Source organism: Pelodiscus sinensis, chromosome 1, assembly GCF_052426305.1.
Source record: "Pelodiscus sinensis isolate ZL-2025 chromosome 1, ASM5242630v1, whole genome shotgun sequence".
In the NCBI taxonomy this organism is placed as follows: domain Eukaryota; kingdom Metazoa; phylum Chordata; order Testudines; family Trionychidae; genus Pelodiscus; species Pelodiscus sinensis.
Window position 1 is genome coordinate 206,144,624 of NC_143052.1, and position 25,063 is coordinate 206,169,686.

General features: G+C 41.4%; 1 protein-coding gene across 6 annotated transcripts in view; it reads left to right on the forward strand.

Annotated features, from left to right (window-relative positions):
* The window catches only part of TAB3 (TGF-beta activated kinase 1 (MAP3K7) binding protein 3), a 76,037-nt gene that overhangs the window by 40,517 nt on the left and 10,457 nt on the right, over window positions 1-25,063 (forward strand). For 3 of the 6 annotated variants that reach the window (XM_075913269.2, XM_075913266.2, XM_075913267.2), the window contains exons 2-5: window positions 4,369-4,557; window positions 11,103-12,549; window positions 21,038-21,198; window positions 22,632-22,725. In XM_075913269.2, the coding sequence (XP_075769384.1) occupies window positions 4,456-4,557; window positions 11,103-12,549; window positions 21,038-21,198; window positions 22,632-22,725 (1,804 nt within the window). In that variant the 5' untranslated portion in view covers window positions 4,369-4,455. The remainder of the gene's footprint in view (window positions 1-4,368; window positions 4,558-11,102; window positions 12,550-21,037; window positions 21,199-22,631; window positions 22,726-25,063) is intronic. The other 3 variants (XM_075913271.2, XM_075913268.2, XM_075913272.2) reach the window with 3 other exon arrangements.

Below are 25,063 nucleotides of genomic sequence, written 5' to 3' on the forward strand. Positions count from 1 at the left end.
GCTGTGTAGCTCTCGATTAACAGAATGAGATATAAAACAATTTTACTTGTTTAAACATACCTTTTCACTTCTGCTCAGTTGATTTCAGTCTTCTCATTCATTATAAAAATATTGTCCGTTCCTCAATATCAGGAATTTAGGCTTTCCTTTGTGTGTGTGCTTGTTTTTTTCAGGTAGGGGATTAATGTTTGGTACTCTTTTTTTTTTTAATTCAGTATAATTCAGATTTCTGTCTTTTTTTCAGTAAGAATAAAGACCTTGGAACAGTGAAGTGAGTATCACCCAATATTTGTATATCCATCACATGCTGCAGCCAGTCATTGTGTAAACAAGGTTAACTGAATTGTATGTTGGCGGACTTTGAGATATGGAAACATACAAACAATTAAGGACTTACAATGCAGCAGTGTTTTGTATATACAAGACTGTTGGGGTAGTTAATACTTTTTTATGGAAATAGCTATCTATGCTGTTTTAATATCATGTGGAACAATAATCCTAGTTCTAGCATATAGCTAGATGGTTCATTTTAGTCATTGTTTTGAAAATTTACATATGGTACCTTTTGAATGTGTCTACATCCTGCATTTCATACAAGAGATGGCAGGAAAAAAATGGAAGGAGGTAGCTTATTTCACTTCCAAATGAGTCTTAATGTGCAACTGAAATCCAGTGTTGCTTTTGCTTTAAGGTACTATATAAAATAGCAATAAGTTTGACATCAAACCCACCTGTATGTTTTAAGATATTTGCTTACTTGAATCATAAATGTGCGTTTTTACCACTCTTTAGTCCTGCAGATCCAACAAAGCTATGAGAGATTGAGCAGAGTTTTTTGTTTGTGCATCAGAATTAAGCTGAGTTTCAAAGGAGTTTTTGAAGACTTGGGGTTGAACCCAGACTAGAAAAAGGCTGTATTACTGCTTGCCCTGCAGGTCTCGGTGCCTTCCATGCTGTGCTGCTATGACTGACAGACCTGATGCCAACAGCCAACCTACAAGTGTACTGGTCATACTTTGGCTTCAGTTGCCCAGTAATTTTTTTGCAATGTAATTCCAGCACATGCCTCTCCCACCCCCATTCTGAATTTCCCTAAAACTGTGTTCCCTAAAACCTTGCTGTGTTCATCCCTCCCCAAATGCTTACAGAACTTTAAAATGTTCACCGTCCTTTAAAGAGACAATACACTGTAGCTGGGCCTGCCAACAGGGGGACAGTGGCGACATTTGCTCAGGGGCCTGGGTGATTTTAAAAGGGCTTGGTGCCCCCATCTGCTGCCATCACCACCAGCAGGGCTAAAGCAGGCTTACTACCTGCATTCACTGTACGTTGCTCCCAGAAGTGGCTGGTGGCATGGCATATCCTTGCAGTCCTGGGAGTAAGAATCTATACGCACTGTCCCCCACATCGAGCACTGACCCTGAGTTTCCTGGAGATCCCCTGCCACCTCCCCTACTCCCCGCCATGGAGCCACTGTCAGAGAGATGTACTAGTTGATTTTTTTGAGAGTCACACAAGGTAAGTTCCAATGCACTCCTGAATCCCGGCCCCCTACCCCAGCCTGGTGAAAAGGAGTGAGGGTGGGAGGTAGAGCGAGTGATGGAAGGAGGGTGGATGAAGTGAGCAAGGGTGTAAGGCTTTAGAGAAGGGGTGGGATGGCCCTGGCCTCAGGAAAGGGTCTTAGTGTTTACAGGATTAGACAGTTGGCAGCCCTACCAGCTGGGCATGTGGAAGCCTTGGTTATGCCAGAAGAACGAAGCTGGCAGCTCACTGGGCACCAGCTAGTGTAGGCACAGCACTGCCCAAATGTCAAGTGGAACCCATCCACAACTTGTGCATAACAATCTCATGCATCCTAGTTTTGCATGTACATGTGCCTTTGAGGAAGGGATACTGATACCACATAAAGGAGCATGAAGATGTTCTTTCAAATGAATCTATTCTCTTGGGCCCGGCATACTTCTATTGATATAGGTCCCCAAGGAAATTTCAGCTTCTCTCTTAATGTGATGCGAGTGTCCCAGAGGGAGCACCTTGGTCAGCTTCAACTCCAAATGTGAAACTAACAGAGAAAGGAACCAAGTTTTCAGAAGCTGCCCCCTAAATCCTGGATGCTAGTGCTGCTTCTGTAACCCCTGCACTCCCTCGTGGCCCTTGCCTCCCCCCCTCCTTTTTCCCTTTCTGTCCACTGGCCCTTGCACACAGTTCAGCTGTTCAGCCTGCCTTGTGCACCTACCCCTGTGATCCTAGTACTGGGGAGAACCTGGATTCTGTTGCTGGTTTTGATTCTGTAATTCTGTCCATGTTCTTGTGAATGCGGATTTCATAGGGACCTATATGTAATATTAATGCCTATTTTTCACAGAAATGTACCATAAGCTTTTATGAAAGATCTTCTTTGATACAGTAATATTTGTATACAATTGCTTTCATTTTGAGGGTCATACCAAATATCTCTCTTCTGTGGAGTGTAGATGCTCTGTCTTATCAAAGTTCATTGATCCTGTTTTGAGAGGCAGAAGGTTTTGAGGATTAGTTAATGTTTATAAAATATATTATAGTTAACTATAGTAAGTACTTAATACTAGTTATTTTCTGTATGCCACAATTGTAGAAGGCATCCTTACTTTGATATTTAATTTAAGCTAGGATACTTAAGGCTAATATTGTGTTGGTGTGTCTTAAGGGTAAACCATGTTTACTCAGATGCATTTGTGTCCAATGTACACTCCTTACTCCGGTTCAAATGTTACTTGGTACAATTAGAGATTTTAAATACGTTTAATTGTGTAAACGTGTAACCACTGAATTTTCCAGTGGTTACACATTTACATGGGAGTTGGGGGGGGGGGGGGAAGGAGCTAGTGCTAGTGGGGAGCCAGCTTTTAAGGCCATTCCCTTCCAGCTCCCGTTCTCACCTTCTCCCTCCTCCCCCCCCCCTTGCGTATTAGAGGCAGCAGGATGGTGGGGGGGACAGGTGTGTCTGTGGGAGGGGGTAGGTAGCTCCAAGGGCACTGGCTCCTGCCTCTTTCCCTCCCCTGCTGTCTCTGATACAGAGGCAACTGTGCGGGGGTGGGGAGGTAACGGTTAGGGTTAACCAATGAGCCCAGGCTTATCAGTTAACTGTGTACTAGGGTACATGCTCACATCCCTAGTTAGAATACTACTAGATAAAAGAATCCTGAGGCAAAAGTGGACACTCTTCTCTCTGTATTTAAATATGAAAGTGACATTTTATGAATACTAAAGATAAATACTTACTGTATCCTAAAATCACTTAGCAGATTCTCAATCACTCTTTCCCAGAAGGTATCTTCAATGCATGTTCACGACTTGTAGGCGTAAAAATATTATTTTCCTATAGATTGTACCCATTTCTATTTTAAATTGTTAATATTTTATGTATAGGAATAGAATTATACATGTCTGTTTCATCATTTGTAAGATTTGGTAATATTGGTTAATTGCTTGAGTCAGGAAGAATTGTTTTCCTGTTTGCCACAAAAATGGTGGCTGTATATTTTTTCTAACTAGTGTGTGTTATGAGAATAAATCCAGAGAACATTGCTCTATATTTTGAATAGTGTAATGTATATATTATGCCTAAACCAGAGGTTCTCACACTTAATTGCACAGTGACCCCTTTTTGATGATAAATTACTACATGACCCAAGGAGGGCAGACTGAAGCCTGAGCTATGATACTCCAGGTGGCGGGGGAAAGGAGGAACCAAAGCCTGAGCACTATCACCCCTCGTGCTGGTAGAGGCCCAAGTCCAGGGCTTTAGCCCCAGCCAGGGGAGTCTGTAACCTGAACCCTATCACCCAAGTCTGAAATCATTTTGGCTTAGACTTGCTGGTGCCCAGAACCAAAGCCAGCTTTGGCAACCCTATCATAACAGGGTCACAGTGCACTTTGTGGTCCTGACCAGCAGTTTCAGAATCCACGCCTAGGCTACAAAAGTGCCCACACAGGTGTTTTGTTAGTTTTTGTAGTTCAGGTCTACAACTTTCTATTTAATGTCTGCAACTATTTTTAAATTTAAAAACTCTGAGGAGTAACCATGTTAGTCTGTAACTTTAAAAATAATGAATAGTCCTGTGGCACCTTAGACTAACAAAAATATATATAGTATTATGAGCTTTCATGGACAAAAACTCTTCAGATGATCTTGAGGGAGTCTATTGCACATCTGGGATTAGAAATTCATGACTCAACTCCAGTGTTTCATCCCTTTTACATCTGTGGACCTAGAAATTGATTCAGATCATCTGTGCACAAACTCAATTTGGTTGAGGGAGAAGGAAACTAGCTTCACTTTTACCTTGGATGAATTTGATGTATTTAATAAATTGTTTTTCCTAATAGAAAATGCCTGAATCAACGGAAGATCATATCCACTGGAAAGCTTATTGAACTCCATTCTTGAGAATCCCAGAACAACATCAGTCTGGCATGGCGCAGGGGAGTCAGCAACTTGATGTGCAGGTACTCCATGACCTTCGGCAACGTTTTCCCGAAATCCCAGAAGGTGTGGTGTCTCAGTGCATGCTCCAGGTATGCTGCAGAAGAATAAAATAGCATAGTAACAGTTACAGTATATCTATCATTATGGCATAAAACTAACCTCCTTGTAATAGACTAGTTAGAAATCAGTTCAGTTTCATATGGGGGTAGGGACATGACCTTCCTCTTTGCCAGCTCCAATTGCAGTCCTTTTCCCCCCAAGCACTACATAGCAAAATGGGAATACAACTTAACCATAGGAATGCTCCAGCAGTTTTATTGTTGCTGAAATTACTGCATACAATATCTCCACCCATCATAGCTCTGAGCTGATTTTAGACAAGAAGTAAAGGACATTCTTTTAATATAGAACTGTGTACTCTGACAGTAATTTCTTGTGTACTGGGAAGTTGATGTTCTTCAAATGATTGCTCATGTGCATTCCAATTTAGGTGTGTGCGTGCCATGTGCACAGTTGCCAGGAAGTTTTTCCTTAGCTAAATACTGTAGATTGGCAGGGGAGACCCCTAGAGTGGCGCCAGTATGGCTAGGTATATAGCAGCCTGCTGACCGCCTCCTCCCTCAGTTACTACTTACCACTAGTGATGGTTGTCAGAGCTAACGTCGCTTACCTCAGGCAAGTGTGCTTTTCCTAGTTGCTTTGTAGTTAGTTTTTTCTAAAGTGTTAAGTAGTGTTTTTTCTAAAGTGTTAAGTTCGCAGTGGGAACTCTGGTTTTCCACACTTGGCTGGGCATGCTTCAGCTCCCTGGCTTCAAGCAGTGCAGATGGTGCACAAAGTTTATGCCCACTGGCGATCTGCACTACCCAAAGTGTTTGGGAGTGGCCCACTTAGCAGACAAGTATGAGGTCTGTAACACTTTTACGTCAGAACTAGAAGACACAGAGTTTTGCCTCCAAAGTCTGTTAATGGAGGCACCTTAGGATCCCCACAGGACCAGAAACGACAGCCTCTGTGTGCCTTCTTTAGTGCGGATTGTGCTGGCTCTGAGGAAGGAAGTGGACAAGACACCCCAAGGCACTGTTGTTCACTGAAGCCTAGCTCTTAGCACCAATCCTGTTCTCCTGTGCAGAAGAAGCAGAGGTGGGAAAGGGGATGGTCCCTTATTGCCACAGCTTAATAGGCTTAAAAGACTGCGTCCTGATCTGGCACACCTTTGGAAACAACCCACTGGTACTGTCGAGTCAGTGCAAGTGGACTCTGTCTCGGAGAGCCAGATGGGAGATGTGGAAATGCCATCTGCTCCCGAAACCTATGAGACTTCCTGAGACCTGATCGAGCTAACATCTGACTGGTCAGTGTCCCTCCGTGAATCTCTGATTTCACCAGCACCGTCACTGGTACTAGGCCCAGTACAGTCAAGGGGAAAGCCTCCAGTGTTACAAAGGTCCCTTTCACCTTGGAACTGATATGGTGGGGACTCCTGTACAAGGTGGAGTCCTCACGGGCAGCACAGGTCAATCAGCAGGGGTGGTTCCCTTCGGCATCGATTCCAGGAGGTGTCCGGTACAAGGTGTAGTCTTCCCAGTGACCTTACACTTGTGCAGAGGCTACCAGCATGGTACCACTTCTCCATAGTCTCCACATTCCACATCCATGTCAGAGTTGGAACCAGAGGACCACCAGTCCAAGACGAGGTGCTGCTCAGCACAGGTCCCTTCAAAGAGAGGACAGGAGTTGACCCTACAGCGGCCTCCTCAGTGGCAGGCCCCAGCCTCAGTGGCTGTTCTGGACTCGCTGGGCAAGCTGGAGGTTCCAGGTTGGTCTCTGTTGCTTTGTCAGCTCTGGGTCGAGACCGTGCTGTAGGGGTACGGTTGTCTCAGACTGTCAGGGTGACAGATTCCAGCTACACAGCCATTCAGGGCACTGGTGGAGTCCCATTCAGTACTGAGCTGCCAGTCAGGACATGCATAGGCTCACCGGTCTGGGGAGGATCAATGACACCAGGTTCCAGGGATGTCTCTGTGCCCAGTGCTGCCTAGTTCACAACACTCCAATGCTGGTGGCCAAGGGCATGTGCCTGCGGTCCTAGTCCTGGAGGTGGAGCAGGAAGAAGTCGACCATGTCACCCACACAAGTCTAAGAGTTTGTAGGGGCATGTTCGGGCTCCCTGGCAGCCAGGACATCCCACCCCAGCCCCATTTCGGGAGCATGTACAGACTGATTCAGATCTGGGGACCCACCCATTTAGGACAGCCAGGACTTGCTTGCTGTTGGGACACATGGCTTCCTGTACCCATGTTGTCCCTCTTGCCAGACTTCGACTCCGCTCCCTACAAATGTGGTAGGCCGGGGTGGACAAGCCATCTTGTCTCCATCTGGACAGTATTAACTCTTCCCCCCCCACCCCCACCTTGGCGGTGATGTAGGTTCTTCATTGGTGGCTTGACCCTCCATGTGTTCCAGAAGCTTCTGTTTCATGCCCCTCGGCCCATCTAACCTGGCTTTGGTTAGGTGCCTCAGACTTGGTATGGGGTGCTCATCTGGGCGGACTCAAGACTTGGAGTGTCTGGTCTCGAACAGAATTTGCAATGCATATCAATGTAAAGGAACTCAGGGCTGTCTGATTGGCCTGTCTGGCCTTTTTGGGCGAAATAAGGGAGAAGTGTTTGTTTGCCTCCTTGCATAGGGAAATAGTGACCACCACCTTATCTATTGATATAAAACATCACTGTGGTGTTGTCCCTGCAGTGTCGCTGTGGGAGATGAGCATACACGATGAGACGCATCTACTGATCTCATACCTGCCAGGGTCTCAGAACTTGGTACCTGGCAGATAACTTCAGCCGCTTGTTTCAAATGCACAAGTGGGATGTTGCACAAGGCCTTTTCCAAATGTGGGGGCATCCCGTCTCGACCTGTTTGCTGCTAGGTGGAACAGAAAGTGCCAGGCCTTCTGTTCTTACTGGTGCGGCAACAGGGGCTCCTTGGCTGATGCTTTCCAAATTCATTGGAAGAAGGGCCTATTGTATTCATTTTCCCCCATTTCCCTTGATTCCCAAGGTCCGTGAGGAAGGTGCAGACCTTTTGATAGCACCACCCTGGCCCAGGCAACATGGGTACATGAGGGTCTGTCAGCTCTCGGTAATGCCCCCGTTTCCCTTTCCCTTGTTCCCAGACTTCTTGTCCCAGAATTGCGGCATGTTTCTGCACCCCGGCCTCCAAGCTTTGCACCATGGAGGTTCCATGGTTGAGCGTATTATAGCAACAGTGCTCGGAGGGGGTCAGGGAAGTGGTGGTAGGAAGTCTTCAACCTGGTCTACTATGTATTCAAGTGGAAGAGGTTTGCTTTGTGGGCCTTACAAATGAGCACCCAGCTGTTGCAGGCTTTAGTTACCTTAATTTTGGAATTCCTTATTGGGGCTAAAACAGGGGTTGGCCACAATATCTATATTCCATCCCAAGTCATAGGACTGTTCGGTATTTGTGGATTGCTTGATAAGCTCATTCCGTAAGGGCTTGGATAGATTGTACCCTCACGTGAGGGAACTAGTACTTCAATGGGATTTATACCTGTTCTTGTCTAAGTTAATGGCTCCTCCATTCAAGCCATTAGCTGCTTGTTCTTTATTATATTTGTCAATGAAAGTTGTGTGTTTGGTTACTATTATTGGTATCCAGCTAGGGAAAATCTTAATGGCAACTATGCACATGGCGCACACGCACCCCTAAATTGGAAAGAGGAGGAGCAACACATCTTGAAGAACACCAGTTACAAAAGGCAACAGTCTATTTCTAGGATTAACCATATTGAACTACCAGATGTATAAGCTGACAAAGCTATAGGATCTCTCTGAAGTACAGTATCCAGACACTCAGAGGACATTTGAACAGTGTTCTTTTTAATGTATTGTATTCCAACAGTCTTTTAAGTATATCAAAGTTATCCAAGACCACGTCCACACTAGAAGCACTTCATTAATATGATCTCAGGGAGTAGCTATATTAGTCTCTAACTTTAAAAATAACAAGGGGGGTGTGTGTGTGTGTGTGTGTTTATAGAAAGAAAGTATGAGTTTTTGTGGGCTAAACTTAGTTTATTCAGATGAGCTTGAATGCAGAAGGGGAAAAAAAACTAATATGGGAATATTGCTCTGCTGCACGGAAAAACACTTCCTAGGTATAGTTGCAGGTATGGTCACTGCGCTTTGTACCTGTATAGCAAAACTACCCTGTATGATTGAAGGAAGCTATGCCTGTAAAACACAGCTGGTGTACCTATGCCTACGCCTGGGACTTTTGCCTGCACATCTGTGTCAGTCAGGGATCTCAGTTCTTCATAGCACTGAGAAACATAGTTTTTACAGCACAAGTCCCTAGTGTAGAATGGGCACAAGGCTGTGCAATATCTGAGTTAAAAAGGAAAATGAACCAAGAATAGTCATAGGCTTACCTTTACACTGTGTGTTCCAGTTATTTAAAACTATGTCTTGCATACACCAAAAAGTTGAGGTCTTTCTAGATAGGTGAGAGAGTATTCCATGGGATATCACCAAGCTGCTGTCATTCCCCTCTCGTCTTTGTCATGTTATGCTACTTGAGGGCATCATGGACTCATACTGCTTTCTGTGTAGGACTGATTTCTGGTATCTGCTGTTGCTCTGTTGCATTTCTCTAATTATGGGGATGGAACACTGGGATCCTGCTTTAATTTTGTACTCCCTGTCACTTAGGCTTGCTGGGGAGGAGGGGAAATGTGTGTAGTTGACAAGATTAACCAATAAGCTTATCGGTTAATCGTATAGTAAACTATACCTTGACCTCTCTAGTTTAGATCTGTTTTCCCTCTAAGCTGCATGGCAGCACAACCCCACAGTTGCTTAATGAGACCCACCCAGCTAGGGACTCAAGACTCACACACAGAGCTGCCTGGCAGGAGAAGGGACACTTTTGTTGCTGATGGGGAAGTGCCCTTCCCTCTACCAGGCAGCTTGTGCATGAGACTTGAACCCCTCATTGGGTGGGGCTTATTAAGCAGCAGCATGGTTGTGCTGCCACACAGCTTACAGGGAACGCTAGTTTGGATACGAGACTGAATCCCATTTGTGGGGGGAGAGGGGGAGGGTTTTGTTCTAGAAATGTGAAAAATATCTAAGCTTTCTCTGAAATAGCATAGAAATCACATTTCCTTAATCTTGAGTGACTATCTGGGGTGTGTTCCATTATCTTGAGCCAGAATATTAGGACTGATTTGGCCATAACTAAAATAGCGGGGAAAGTCTGTTTTCGTTTTGACTTAAAACACGTACTTGGCATACATTCAGGTGCAGGGTGCGCAGCAGAAATTACACGCCTCCTGAACTTTGAAGGGGTTTGGATTATTCATTCTTCTGAAAGTGGCACAAGTTTTTTCAGTTTTATTTATTTTAAAGAAAATGTCGGAGTTGAAGATGCAGTGTAAGAATATAAAGAGTCTTGGAAAATGGCTATTTCCAAAAAATTTGAAAATTCTAAAAGGTCTTTTATCACTTGGCCAGTGTAGAATTTATGGGTGTGGTTTTTTTTAACTTTTTGTTGCTGTTAAATGGGTCTTATAAATTGTCATAGGTAAGTACACTGTTTCAGTGTCCTTATGTGGATTTAGAAGTTACGTTTCTCTAGCTTGCTTGACAACCAAACCAGTAAGAGAATAATTTGGGCAAAATGTTTGAGTTCCTTTTTTAAATTGCCGGAGAATATTGGTACAGTTAGTTTATCTTTATAAACCATTCTTCTGAAAACAGATTTCAATCTGCATTGCTGACATTGAAATACTACTATGCACCATTTTCAGACTATTTGTAAGTAGCTTTTAAACTCTATTTAGAAAATATTGCCCAAGCATCTGAATAGTGAAACATCTGTCCTAGTTAGCATTTGTGGCTGTTTACTACTTCAAAACTATTTTCTAGGGGGAATAATGAAAACATTACATTGAATTGTATTACACAAAGGAATAAAGGACAAAATGCAGGACTACCTATTGCATGGCTCAAGGAAAACTAGACAGAATACATTTGAACGATGAACACTTGTAAAATAAAGTGAATTTTTTAATGCTGAGCTTTGATTTGTCTTTCATTAGCTTCTATTTAAAATAAAGTTAAACAAGATAAGTATTTGGAGTGTGAATTCAGTAACCAAGGAGATTGGATGGCTGTAATATGTTAAACCACTTAAAAATATTTTTTGAACACTTTAGAGTTTCAAACTGTGTGAAATAGTTCTAATTTGTAGTGTTTTTTCATTTGAAACACTGTTAAATATAGGCACACATCCTTTTATGAAGAAACAAACTTTCCAGGAATGAATACCAAAGTTATTACCAAATTCTATTTACCTTAACATGGACTTGCTAGATTTTGCAGGTCACTCAGTAGCTGATATCATAACGTTTCATTGTAAGTAACAGCCACATTTCTTATATAGCATGGTTTAGTGGAGATTATCTTTATTTCAGGAATCGTAGGTATGCCAGGTATTGTGAAATGTTATCCCTAATGTGTTCAAGCTAGTCTTAATGGGAGTTGCAGTTAAATGTAATGACTCAAGTTACTGATGTAATTTGAAGATAATTGGTGTCAATTCCTTCTTCTAGAACAACAACAACCTTGAAGCATGTTGTCGAGTCCTTGCACAAGAGAGCAGCAAATATTTATATATGGAGTACCATAGCCCTGATGACAGCAGAATAAACAGGAATCGCCTTTTGCACATTAATCTGGGTATTCATCCCCATGCCAACTACCATGCAGAAGGAGCTCAACTTAATGGTGGTCGTACACTGGTACATAGCTCAAGTGATGGACATATTGATCCTCAGTGCACAGCAGGTAAACAGTTGATATGCTTACTTCAAGAACCACACTCTGCTCCAGCTGTTGTTGCAGCTTCTCCTAATTACAATCCATTTTTCATGAATGACCAGAATAGAAATGCAGCTACTCCTCCTCCGCAGCCATCTCAACAGCCATCTTCCATGCACCCAGGAATGAATACATCTGCTATGCAAGGCCCTCCTCCTCCATATATGCACATACCTCGGTACAGCACAAATCCTATTACTGTTACATTATCACAAAACCTCCCATCTGGACAAACAGTACCCAGAGCTTTACAAATTCTTCCACAGATTCCAAGCAATCTTTATGGGACTCCTGGTTCTATATATATTAGACAGACCTCTCAATGTTCTTCAGGACGACAGACTCCTCAGAATACACAGTGGCATTCATCGCCGCAAGGCCCAGTCCCACATTATACTCCGCGCCCGCTACCTATTTATCCACATCAACAGAACTACCAGCCTTCACAGTATTCTCCTAAACAGCCCCAGATCTCTCAGCCAGCTTATCAATCACCACCTGCTTCTCAATGTCCTTCTCCTTTTGGCTCTCCTCAGCATCAGGTACAGCCTACCCAGTTAGGTCATCAGAGTTCACATGTGTTTATGCCGCCTAGTCCTTCAACTGTTCCTTCCCACCCTTATCAACAAGCATCCCAGGGTTATCAAAAACAGGGTGGTCACTCAATATCTTATCTCCCTTATGGTGGACCTAGTTTATCCAAAGGTTCTATGAACAAGATAGAAATTACAGTTGAGCCACCACAAAGACCTGGGACGGCAATGAATAGAAGTCCTTCACCGATCAGTAATCAACCATCTCAACGAAACCAGCACCAGCTGTATACAGCCACTACTCCACCTTCAGGCTCTCCTTCAAGAGGTATGTCAGGTCAACCAAAACCACCATTTAATGTTAATCCATTATATATTACTTACACACAACCAGTTGGACCTACAGGTGCATTAACACAGTCTCCCCAGGTAATGGTATCTCAGCCAAACTCAACAGTGTTTAAAATCACAGTTGGTCGAGCTCCGACTGAGAATCTTTTAAATTTAGTGGACCAAGAGGAGCATTCTGCAGCACCAGAACCTATTCAGCCCATTTCAGTAATGCCAGGATCTGGAGGAGAAAAAGGAATCCATAAATACCAGAGGAGTTGCAGTTCTGGATCAGATGACTATGCTTATACTCAAGGTAAATTTCTTGAACTGCAAACTGTTTAAAAAATTAAATTGCATTTTATAATCCAGGATTCTACAAGCCTTGTGTCAGGAAATACTGTACTTATTCAGAAGACCAAAGATAACATTTGATCTCTGTGACTGGAAAGATTTTGATGTAAATATAAAATGGAAAATATTAATTGAGATAATAAATATTAGAATTTGACAATAAAGTGGTGCAAATCATCTTATCCCATAAGAGAGCCAGACAACATTTGAGGAAAATGGGAAGTTGTATGGTTTAAAAATAATGAAAGCAAACTCTTTTCTATATAGGTCATTTACAAAATTTTGTGTTGAAATGTTACATGCATCTAAATACAGATTAGATCATTTTTATAGACTCAATTGTAGAGCTGGAAGGGATTCCAAGAGGCCATCAAGTCCAGCACCTTGCATTGAGGCAGGATCAAGAAAATAGATTATCCCTGACAAGGATTGGTTGAACTTTTTAATTCTTAAAAATCTTCAGTGACAGGCATTTCACAATCTTCTTGCAATCCAGAGTTTAAATGTCCTTAGAGTTAGAATTTTTCCCTTGTATATAACCTAAATCTACTGTGCTGCAGTTTTAAACCCATTACTATTTGTACTTTGAATAATATTTGGATAACTTAGAATACTTGTATAAACAAATAGCTATTTGTTTAATAAGCAAAATTTGCTAGCTGCTATGCAGAACCAAAAACGTTTTATCAAGACAAAGCCAAACAAGTCAACAAGATGAATAAATAAAAAGGAGACGAGAGAGGGGTCAGGGTCTAAAATATTAAGGTTGCACAGTAAGAATCCACATCTTGATAAAATAACTGAATTGTTATGCATCATTTAAAGCTTAAAAAAGACTTTATCATGAATATCATGGCAGAAATGCTTTTGGCGGTAGATTTGGATGAAAAAGGGTTAAGAATTTGGCAATCAGGCATGTGTTTCTGTGACTAGGGGCAGCAGATCCTTTGCGAGAGGTCTAATATCAAATGCTAAGTAATTACAAATTATGTAAAAGAATTGGGTGAAAACTTCTACCCAAACATTTGAGCAGAAAATTGCTCTCTTCAGAGTTATTGCTTTTGTAACCTAATTGATATACTTTAACTCATTTGCCCAGAGAAAGTTTAGTTTGGAAGCATTCGAGCCAGTCAGCTATGTTATCTGTCATATTGCTAACTAGCAGCAATTACTCAGTGTACTTCATACTTAGATTTCCCATATTTGATTTTATTCCCATATCATGTTGTTCACATCTTCAACTCTTCCTGCCATATTTTTAGGCCCTCCCATCCTCTCACCTATGTTTAACCTCTTTAACATAGAACTGCTCTGTAGCAGTCTGTTTCTGTTCCATGCACGCAGCATCCCTTGCTGATTCCTGGACTGAAAGCAGGCAGGAATAAACTTTGTGAATGATGGAAAACAGGAGACATAAGAATGTAGCCGTGTTAGTCTAGGGTAGCTGAAACAAAATACAGGACTATGTAGCACTTTAAAGACTAACAAGATGGTTTATTAGATGATGAGCTTTCGTGGGCCAGACCCACTTCCTCAGATCAAATAATGGAAGAAAATAGTCACAACCATATATACCAAAGGATACAATTAAAAATATGAACACACATGAAAAGGACAAATCAAATTTCAGAACAGAAGGGGGATGCAGGGGAGGGGGAGGTAAATGTCTGAGCTAATGATGTTAGAGGTGATAATTGGGGAAGCTATCTTTGTAATGGGTAAGATAACTAGAGTCTTTGTTAAGACCCCGGCGTAAAGTGTCGAATTTTAGCATGAATGACAGTTCAGAGGATTCTCTTTGAAGTGAAGTCTTAAAAGGCCTTTGAAGCAGGATGCAGGTAAACAAGTCGTTGAGACAATGTCCTTTCTGGTTGAAATGGCAAGAAACTGTTTTTTCTTTGTGATCCTGTCTAATATCTGTTTTGTGGGCATTGATCCTTCGGCGAAGTGTCTGAGACGTTTGTCCAATGTACATAGCAGACGGACACTTTCGGCACATGATAGCATAAATTATGCTATCATGTGCTATCAGATGCATCTGACGAAGTGGGTCTTGGCCCACGAACGCTTATGCTCCAATACATCTGTTAGTCTGTAAGGTGCCACAGGATTCCTTGTTGCTTTCACTGTTAACAAGAAACTCATAGGAGTTTAGGAGAAATACTACTGGCTTCATGTGACTAAGACAAAGTAGGTTCTGAGTTGTAAATTACTTGCTAAATAAGGTTTTATTTGCTGTTCAATTTTTTTGCACCCTGTTTTTTCCCCGCCCTCTAGATATTTTTTTCCTCTAGTTCTTGGTTTCCTTCATTTGGGGGGTTCACTTTCTTGGGTTTGTATGATGTTTGGGGCAGAGACCTCTGTCTTTCTATATGTTGTACAATTAGCATTATGGCACTTGGAAAGTGTCTTTGTTACTGTAATATGAATAACAGCAATATAATATTTAGCTTCTGCAAACTCACAAATTCCACTTATGTAGACCAACTCAGATTTAAAGAGGAATATGATTTTGCTAATTTAGAAAATAAATTAATTTGTATGTCTTTTCTACAAGTGTCTACCTTGGTAAAAAAGTTACAAAAAATATAAGCATCATTATTAATTTTTTTCCTTAATGCTATAAATTATATTGTGTGATGCCTATCTTAATAAAATTTAGCATATACAAGAGGGCATTGCATATGTCTGGTATAAAATGGACAACAAATGAGACTGTAAAGCCAAGAATTGGGGTGCCGTGAAGTCTTGCAAGATATTTTTATTGTGGTTTTTTCAATTAATAGCGTAATTATGATATATTAAACTATTCTCTTGACTGAAACATTTTTTTTATGGAAGGTTGCTGATTTTGTTGTTGTAAAGTTGTTTAATAGGAGATCCTGTTTTCAATCCCTGTATTGCTGATGGCTTCTTAAATTTTAGGGCCCCTATAAAATCCAAAATTGAGTATTTCTGCTTCAGGTAGAAAAGTGGCAGCCAAATAAAAATATTCTTTCTTGTTCCTGGCTCTTCTTCCTCTCTCTAAAATCCTGCTTCAGTAAGAGGTCATGTCTGTACTTAGCTCCCGTATGGAGGTTTTTCCTTTCTTGCATTCAGTATACATTTTTTTCTTACAATCCCTCTCCTCCCTGACCTCCATATAAATGTTATAAAAATGTTAAATTGTAAGTGCTTTGCATGCAGTAGTATTTTGCAGACTTCTGTAGTATGTTCTTGTGCATTTTTTTTCTGTTAGTTTATTTCAGAGTAGAAGTATAGGAATAGCCTCCTGGAAATCCCATTATTTGAACAGTGTGCCCATCTGAATGCCAGCAGCACATCTCTTCCTTTTTCCCACTTCACTCAATTGCCCTTATCAAGAAGGATCTTTCCTCTTTTTCATTTGAGCAAAGGTGAAAACAAATAGATCAGATGGTGCTACAGGTCACTGGTCTGAAGGGTATTGACTACTAGAGGTTGGACCTCCCTGGTCTGGCACCCTCAGGGCCTGACCAGTCCCAGATCAGGGATTTTGCCAGACCCAGAGAGGTAATTTCTGGACCCCTGCCACTGGCCACCTCTGGCCTGCCCACTGGACTCCCAGCTGGCTCCCCCTTCTGCTGACTCTCCTGAATCAATGGGGCAGCCACCGCTGCTGTGGCTCCGTGACTTGCAGTGCAACTGTATGCACTGCGCTGTGGTGCCAGGTCCTGCAAGCCAGGCAGCCATGTGCTGGGGCATTGGGCCCTGCATGCTAGGCAGCTGTGCTGCCACACACTGGGTGGCCCCGCCATCAACTCACTGCAGGCAGCCCAGTGCCCTGCTAGCCCCGCAGGGATCTGTGCCGCTAGCCCACCAACCAGAACTCTCTGGTCCGCAACATCCATGCCAGACCTTGGATGTTGCTGGACCAGAGAATCCCAGTTATAAGAGAATTGCAACTTGTATTAGGATTGGACAGAGATTGTGGTAAAGGCTAGAACTTTAACAGGGCTTTTAAAAAAAAGAGCTAGATGGACCTATCCTCCATGAATCTATCAATGGCAATTAACCAGGATGGGTAGGAATGGTGTCCCTAACCTGTTTCTCTGGAAGTAGGGGACAGGGGAGGGATCACGTGAGGATTACTTGTTGTGCTTCCCTCCCTCTGGGGCATCTGGTATTGGCCACTGTTGGCTAGATAGACCTTTGGTCTGACCCAGTATGGCCGTTATCTTTTAGTGTAGGGTCTCTTAATAGGGATTCTCTGTTCTAGTCAGGAGGAGAGAATGGAAGTAGGGGTCAGATCAGATGAGACACAATCAAATGAGAGAGTTGACTCTAACATATCAGGATATGGAAGACAGATAAATAGTGACAAATTATTAAAGTGCTTATATACAAACACTAAAAGTCTAAATAATAAAATGGATAAATTAGAGTACCTCATTTTAAAGGAGGATATTGATATAATAGGCATCACGGAAACTTGGTAGAATGAGGATAATCAATGGGTGACAGTCATATCAGGGTACAAAATATATTGGAAGAACAGAACAGGTTGTGCTGGTAGGGGCATATCATTATACAATACATGAAAGAAATGTAGACTCAAATGAAGTAAAAATCTTAAATGAGCCAAAATGTTCCATAGAATCTCTATGGATAGTCATTCCATGCTCCAATAATAAGACTATAACAATAGGGATATATTACTGACCCATCTGACCAGGACTGTGATAGTCTTTCTAATTTCCCTTAGCATTCATAGTAACTATCAAAATAAATTCAATAGTAGTGGGGCATTTCAACTATCCCCATATTGACTGGGTACATGTCACCTCAGGATGGGATGCAGAGATAAAATTGCTTGATACCTTAAATGACTGCTTCTGGGAGCAGCTAGTTCTGGAACCCACAAGGGAAGAAGCTATTCTTGATTTAGTTCTAAATGGAGTGCAGGATCTGGTTCAAAAAGTAAATGTAATTGGACTGCTTAGAAATAGTGACTGTAATGTAATAAAATTCAGCGTTCCTGTTGTGGGAAAAATACCTCAGCAGCCCAACACCTAAGGCATTTATTTTCAGAAAGGGAAACTACACAAAAGTGAGGAAGTTAAACAGAAATTAAAAGGTACAGCGACAAAAGTAAAATCCCTGCAAGCTGCATGGAAATTTTTCAAAGACACCATAATAGAGGCCCAACTTACTACGTTTTTAATTTGAGGTATATATTTGAGAGAACCAAAAAAGTGCCAGTGTGGCTTAATGAAGTAAAAGAAGCAGTGACCGATAAAAAGGCATCTTTTAAAAAGTCAAAGTCAAATTCTAGTGAGGAAAATAGAAAGGAGCATAAACTTTGTCAGATTAAGTATAAAAATACAATAAGAAAAGCCAAAAAGGAGTCTGAAGAACAGCTAGCCAAAAACTCAAAGTAATAGCAAAATGTTTAAGTACATCAGAAGCAGGAAGCCATCTAAAAAACCAGTGGAGCCCTTGGAGGACTGAGATGCTAAAGGAACACTCATAGATGATAAACTCATTGCGGAGAAACTAAATGAATTCTTTGCTTCAATCTTTACAGCTGAAGATATTGGGGAGATTCCCAAAACTGAGCCATTCCTTTTAGGTGACAAATCTGAGGAATTGTGCCAGATTAAGGTGTCATTAGAGGAGGTTTTGGGACAGACTGCTAAACTTAACAGTAACAAGTCACTGGGACCAGATGGCATTCACCCAAGAGTTATGAAAGAACTCCAATGCAAAATTGCAGAACAATTAACTGTGGTTTGTAACCAATAATTCTTTGTCAGTGTTTCTTAAACTGGTTTGCCACGAGGCAGTTGGAGGTGTGCTGCGGAGAACAGAATTCAAAATGGCCACCCTTAAAAGGGCAGGCAACCTTTTATTGGGAGGGGAAGGTCGGGGGGGGGGAAGGGTCGGGAGGAAGTTATTGGGGGAGGGGGGAACCTTTCCCCCGACCCTTCTCCCCCAACCTTTTATTTTATTTTATTTTTTTGCTTGGTGTTCCTCATAAAAAAAAATTGTTCGGTGTTCCTCAGTCTTAAAAAGTTTAAGAAACACTGCTTTAAATCATCTTCCATACCTAATGACTGAAAGATAGCTAACGTGCTGCCAATATTTAAAAAGGGCTCTAGAGGTGATTCTGGCAATTACAGACTGGTAAGTCTAACGTCCGTACCGAGCAAATTAGTTGAAACTATAGTAAAGAATAAATTTGTCAGATACCTAGATGAACATAATTTGTTGGGGGAAGTCAATGTGGTTTCTTTGAAGGGAAATCATGCCTTATTAATCTCCTAGACTTCTATGAGGGAGTCAACAAATGTGTACAGGGAGGATCCAGTGGATATAGTATACTTAAATTTCCAAAAAGCCTTTGAAAAGGTCTCTCACCAAAGGCTCTTAGGTAAAGTAAGTTATCATTGGATAAGAGGAAAGGTCCTCTCATGGACTGATAACTAGTTAAGACAGGAAACAAAGGATAGGAATAAATGGTAGGTTTTCAGAGTGGAGAGAGGTAACTAGCAGAGTCTTCCAAGGTCTGTCCTGGACCAATCCTATTCAATTTATTTATAAATGATCTAGAGAAAGGAGTAAAGAGTGAGGTGGCAAAATTTACACACGATACCAAACTGCTCGAGATAGTTAAGACCAAAGCAGACTGTGAAGAGCTTTAAAAAGGTCTCACAAAACTAAGTGATCAGGCAGCAAAATGGCAAATAAAATTTAATGTTTACAAATGTGAAGTAATGCATATTGGAAACAAATAATGCCAGGTATACGTACAATATGATGGGGACTAATTTGGCTACAACTGCTCGAGAGAGAACTTGGACTCATGGCTAATTCTCTGAAAACATCCACTCAGTGTGCAGCGGCAGTGAAAAAGGAAATAAAATGTTATGAATCATTTAAAAAAGGGATAGACAATAAGACAGAGAATATCTTATTGCCTCTATATAAAATCATGGTATGCCCACATCTTGAATACTGCATACAGATGTGGTCACCTCATCTAAAAATAGAGATAGGCATTGGAAAAGGTTCAGAAAAGGGCAACAAAATTGATTAGGGGTTTAGAATGGGTCCCATGTGAAGAGAGATTAAAAAGACTTGGATTTTTAATCTTAAAAAAGAGGATGCTAAGGGGGGATATGATCAAGGTCTATAAAATCATGACTGTTATGGAAAAAATTAAGGAAAAGTTATTTACTTATTCCCATAGTATAAGAATGAGAGGAATTAATAGACAGCAGGTTTTAAACAAAAGGAAGTTTTTCTTCGCTCAGTGCCCAGTCAACCTTTGGAACTCCTTGCCAGAGGATGTGATGAAGACTAGGACTTTAACAGGATTCAAAAGAGAGCTAGATTCGTGGAGGTTAGGTCCATCAATGGCTATTAGCCAGGATGTGTAGGAATAGCGTCCCTAGCCTCTGTTTGTCTGGAAATGGGTGACAGGAGAGGGATCATGTGAGGATTATTTGTTGTAATCCCTCTGGGGCACCTGGTATTTGCTCACTGTCGGCAGACTGGATACTGGGCTAGATAGACCTGTGGTCTGCCCCAGTATGGCTCTTGTTAATTGACATCAGAGTACAATATTGAGGAAAATCCTGCCTTGTCTCTCTTGGAGAAGATGGAATATTTATTCCTAGTTCGTTGGATTACCTTCACCTGTTCAGCAACTGCCTCAGGAACCCATGATAACTAAAGTCTTGATAGCTTGAGCCTGAACATGACAAATTCAGCCCTGTAAGAAGAATAACGACTAAAAGAGGTTTAGAAGGAATGACTCAACTTTAACTGTAGAATTGAAAGTTCGGAAGATCTTTGTGAGGATTCTCGTAGTTACGGGGTTTCTCCTTGCTTTTTTGTTTTGCCCATGAGCACTGTTGAATTTATAATACTGGATATTGAAGCTTCTGCTGTTCGAAAGGGCTTAAGCAATTTTTAAAAACTAATATTCTCTAATAGAACTGCAAAAAATCAATACTGGCTTGATTTTTTTGACTAATATGTGAGTGCCTTCTGAGAAATCAGATGACTTTATTAAACAGCTACTGAGAATTCATGTTCTGGTGCAGTCTTTCATTCTCTAATTTTTGCCTCTAGTATATATTCTTTTCAGTGCAATAGCAGTATAATTAGATTGCCATTTCATCCTGAGAAGCTCTCTCCTTGTACAGGTGCCTTTGTATTTTTGAGTGGAGAAAGACCATATACAAAAAAGAAGCAGTGACCAAAATGGTAATATGAACTTCAAATTACTGTCTACAATGTTGTTTTTATTCTGGAAGACTTTATAGTTCAGTTGGCATGAAGCGTCTTTACACTGATTTTTGGCTGCATGTTTATGCTCACCTGTTATTTTGGAAAGGTCACTTGTGTATCTTACACGTACATTAAGAGTTCAGTTTTCTAATTAAGTGCATTATATTGACTGTTTCTTCCCTATACTACTATAGCCTTGCTTTTACATCAGCGAGCAAGGATGGAGAGGTTAGCAAAAGAGCTGAAGCTTGAGAAGGAGGAACTAGAACGACTGAAAACTGAAGTTAATAGCATGGAGCACAATCTTATGCAAAGGCGACTTAGAAGAGTAAGCTGTACAACTTCAATCCCAACAGTAAGAAATTTGTATTTGTAAACATCAGGATTCTTTTTTTAAACTCCCTTGTTCAATTATTGTTCCTGCAAGCAGCATACAAAGTACACCATATAGCAAGATGTTTTGGAGATTAAACTCTTTGAATTAAACAGTGATTTTCACGCTCTGATTTGTCATCAAGATTAGTTCTTCTGAAATAAACACATTTGGTACTTAAAGAAACAAATATGGGCTATGCTTTTCTAAACCAGGTGGTTTTAGGAATGCAGGGGTTGGAGCAAGTCTATGTGTGATGACAAAGAGGAGCATGAGGAGAGCTGGGGCAGTGAGGGCATGGGCGCCAGGGCAGGACAGGGCAAGGGGTGCAGGTGTTGAGAGGGATGAGGGAGGCACCAGGAAGATGCAAGAGGTAAGGGAAAGTGTAGATGTCAAGGGATTTTGGGGGTCAAACAGAAGGGCAGACACATGGAGGGGGAAGCACCAGAGGAGAGAGGCAGGACAGGTGAGTACACAATTAGCCAATTACGCACCTCTTAAAATCCTTACCCCGGCAATAGTAACTTTGTATTTTTTAGGCAGCATTAGGAATAAATTAATGGGGGTCTTAGCTAATTTGTGATATGAACAAGAGTGTTTTTATTTAGTATTATTTTTAGATTTTAAGCTGAGAGATATACTGCTGTTGTAGTTAAAGCAATTAAAACATTTCTATTTACCTAAAGTGAACAAACGGATTAGAATGATTAGCTTTAAGGAAGTCGCCTTTTTATTTCCTGCTGGAGAGCTTACATAGCGGATTTATAGCAATAAAATGTACATGTCAAAGGCACATAAGACCAAGAATGGCCATTTAAATAATTTACATTTACATTTTGTTTTATATTTTAATAGCAAAACTGCAAACTTGCAGTTACTTGGCCTTTCCTCCCTAAGTCCTAAGATTTTCCTAACTATGTGATGTTAGGTTTTCAGATGACTCTGGTTGAACATGCTGATTTGTCAAATTCTGGAGTACCAATCACACTGACTTTTCAGGAGTTATGTCAGTTTAACTGACAAAATTTGGTTATTGACCTTTTTCAAAGATGCTCAAGGCAGTAAAAATCTGGCCTAAGGGTATAGGAGTACTGTAACTGCCATCATGGATTCTGTAACTGGATCATTTTAAAAGCCTAGCAAAATTTTCTTCCTTGTAAGTATTGAAACTAATTTATGTATCTCCCAAATGCCTAATGGAAAACTATATTTTTATCTTTAAATATTCTCCCTAAAATCATGTTGACATTTGCTACAGATTTTTTCAGCTGCATTTACCTATTATTGGCAACCCTGGCTACCCCTGGCAATGGTGGTGGTAGGAACTGTTAACATATGAGACAAATACTGTTATAACTACGTTAGAGTTGATGCTGACTTTTCTACAATTGCTATTTTGGGTCCTTTTTTACTAGCCTGAAGAAATGACCAGATTGAGAAGCCTGAATAGACAACTCCAGATAAATGTTGACTGTACACTGAAAGAAGTTGACCTCCTTCAGTCTAGAGGTATGGACTTGATTGGTTTTGGTAAACTTAAGTTTTAATGTGGTGTAAGTTTTAATGTGTGTACAGGTTGAACCTCCCAAAATCTGGGACTCGCTGGACCAAAGAGCCCCAGGAGTGGGAGCCATCTGATAAAACGTGGGGTTTGCTGAGTCCTGGCTGGGCCAGCAGCAGCTAGGTAGGTGAACACTGGTGTCAGTGGGGTCAGGCAGCTGAAGAGCCTTAGCAGGGGCTTGTGACAGCCGGGAAACCCCAGGAGCCCCCTGGCAGGAGCGGGGCTGGGATGGGCAGGCAGCCCTGACTGGGAAACCCCTGGTAGCAGCAGGACCAGGCCAAGATTCAAGAGCTTCTTTCCGCTGGGGAACCCTGGCAGTGGGGCAAGACAGCATCTGGGTAGTCCTAGCCCCAGCAGGGTAACCGAGCATCAGTGAGGCTAGGCGGCATCGGGAAACCTCCACCCCAGCTAGGGAACCCTGGTGTCAGTGGGGTGAGGCACCTGGAGAGCTGTTGGCAGTATGACAGGCGGTGGCTGGTGATTCTCAGGAAACACTCAGCAGTAGCTGGGCAGCCTGGGGCTGAGAGAACCCTGAGAAACCTCCAGAGGTAGCGGGGCTGGCGGTGTTAGGTGGCCCTGGCTGGGGAACCCCTGGGGACTCCAGGTGCAATCAGCTGCAACAGGGCGGTGGAGCCTCAGCTGGGCCAGCTTTTGCAGAGCAATGGCAAGGCGGGGAGCCCAGGGAAAGGAGCTGGCAGCAGGGCAGCCAGCAGGAGAGCATTGACATTGGTTGGTCTGGGACGGCTCCAGTCCTGAGGGTGCCGGACCAGGGAGGTCCAACCTGTAGTATCATTTGCTTTTCCCTTTCCTTTCTTATAAAAACTGGGTTTTATTCATATTGAGTCATTACTTCAGAATGAAAAAGACAATCTGTTTTTTTTTTCTTTGTTATAAGCTGGTTTGGTAGTGTGATTTTATATATAAATATAATTAATTCACACAGTACCAATTTAAGTATTTAGTCGTATAAAGACTTTGTAAAAATAGTTGAAATCTAAAAATCTAATTAAAAAAATGGTCATACCTTGATAATGGTTCCATACTTAATGTTCTTGAGTTGATGTATTCATTCTTGCTGCAAATGTATACTTTTCTGTGATTTGTTATGACACTGCATTTTGGTAAATAAATTGTTACAGGTGTGTTTTTGCTGTTACATCTGCCACTTCCAAACTGAATACACTTCCCATATCCATATTTTGAAGATGCATGGACCAGCTTTACAGAATAAAAAGTTCATAGTGATTATAGTCTAAAAATAAGATATAAATCTTGTCTCATTTCTGTGCTGAGACAAAATAAGTAACACCAGTTAAACAATGTGTCCTAATAAAGCGTTCCTTTGCTTGTCTAACTGCTGAAATTAGAGAGAGAATGAAAAGTGAAGTCTAGAACAACTAGTATCAAGGACCCTGAAAGTGATGCAAGTCAGCCTGGCTTAAAACCAAGAATCCAGCGAATGCAAACAGTTGTAATTAAAAGATCTGTTCAAAAATTCATCAAGAAACTTGTGGTAAATGTATACAAAATTGGTTAAATTGTAAATCTCTGGGGCCTTTAGCCTACAAGGTCTTTCCTTTAAAAAAAAAAAAAATTGCATTTTCAGTTCTCTCTAAGCAATCCAACACACTGAAATATTTTGCTGTCCAAATAGAAGCTGCCCTACTGAAAACAAACTAAAGCTGGTGATGTGCAGGGAAAACCTCTGATCCAAAGATTGAAATAAAAGATAATATGAAATAACTATAGAGAGGAAAGCTTTGAGATGACCAGAGCAGAACACTTATAATGAACAAATAAACTACCTCTCAGATGTCTTAACGCTGGTAACAATACCAGAATGACTTGGCATCAGTCCATTTAAAAAAAAAATGAATTACTACTCTGATTTGACTAAGCTTGATCCTTCAAGTTTCTTTGTAATTTCCTAGATTGGTGAGTTCCCTTTTTAGGAGCTGAAGGTGCTGTACACATAAAGGATGTTTTACACAACACCACTATAATTCATTCAACCTATCTGCCATAGACAACATTTTGGGCCGGATATCTTGAGGCCTGGTAGCAATTCTTTCAGAAAATGTCATGGGACTCTGAATGTCCATGCAGATCAAACAAAATCTTACCCGTTTTTTTAAAACCTAGATCTAGATGGTTCAAACCTGATCCATACAAGTGTGCAAACAGACTAGAAGAATATGGAATAAGAATGTGTCCTTCGCTAGAGGACAACTTGTTAACCATTTAGAGCAAACTGTAAAAATAAATTCCCACAACAATCAGATAACT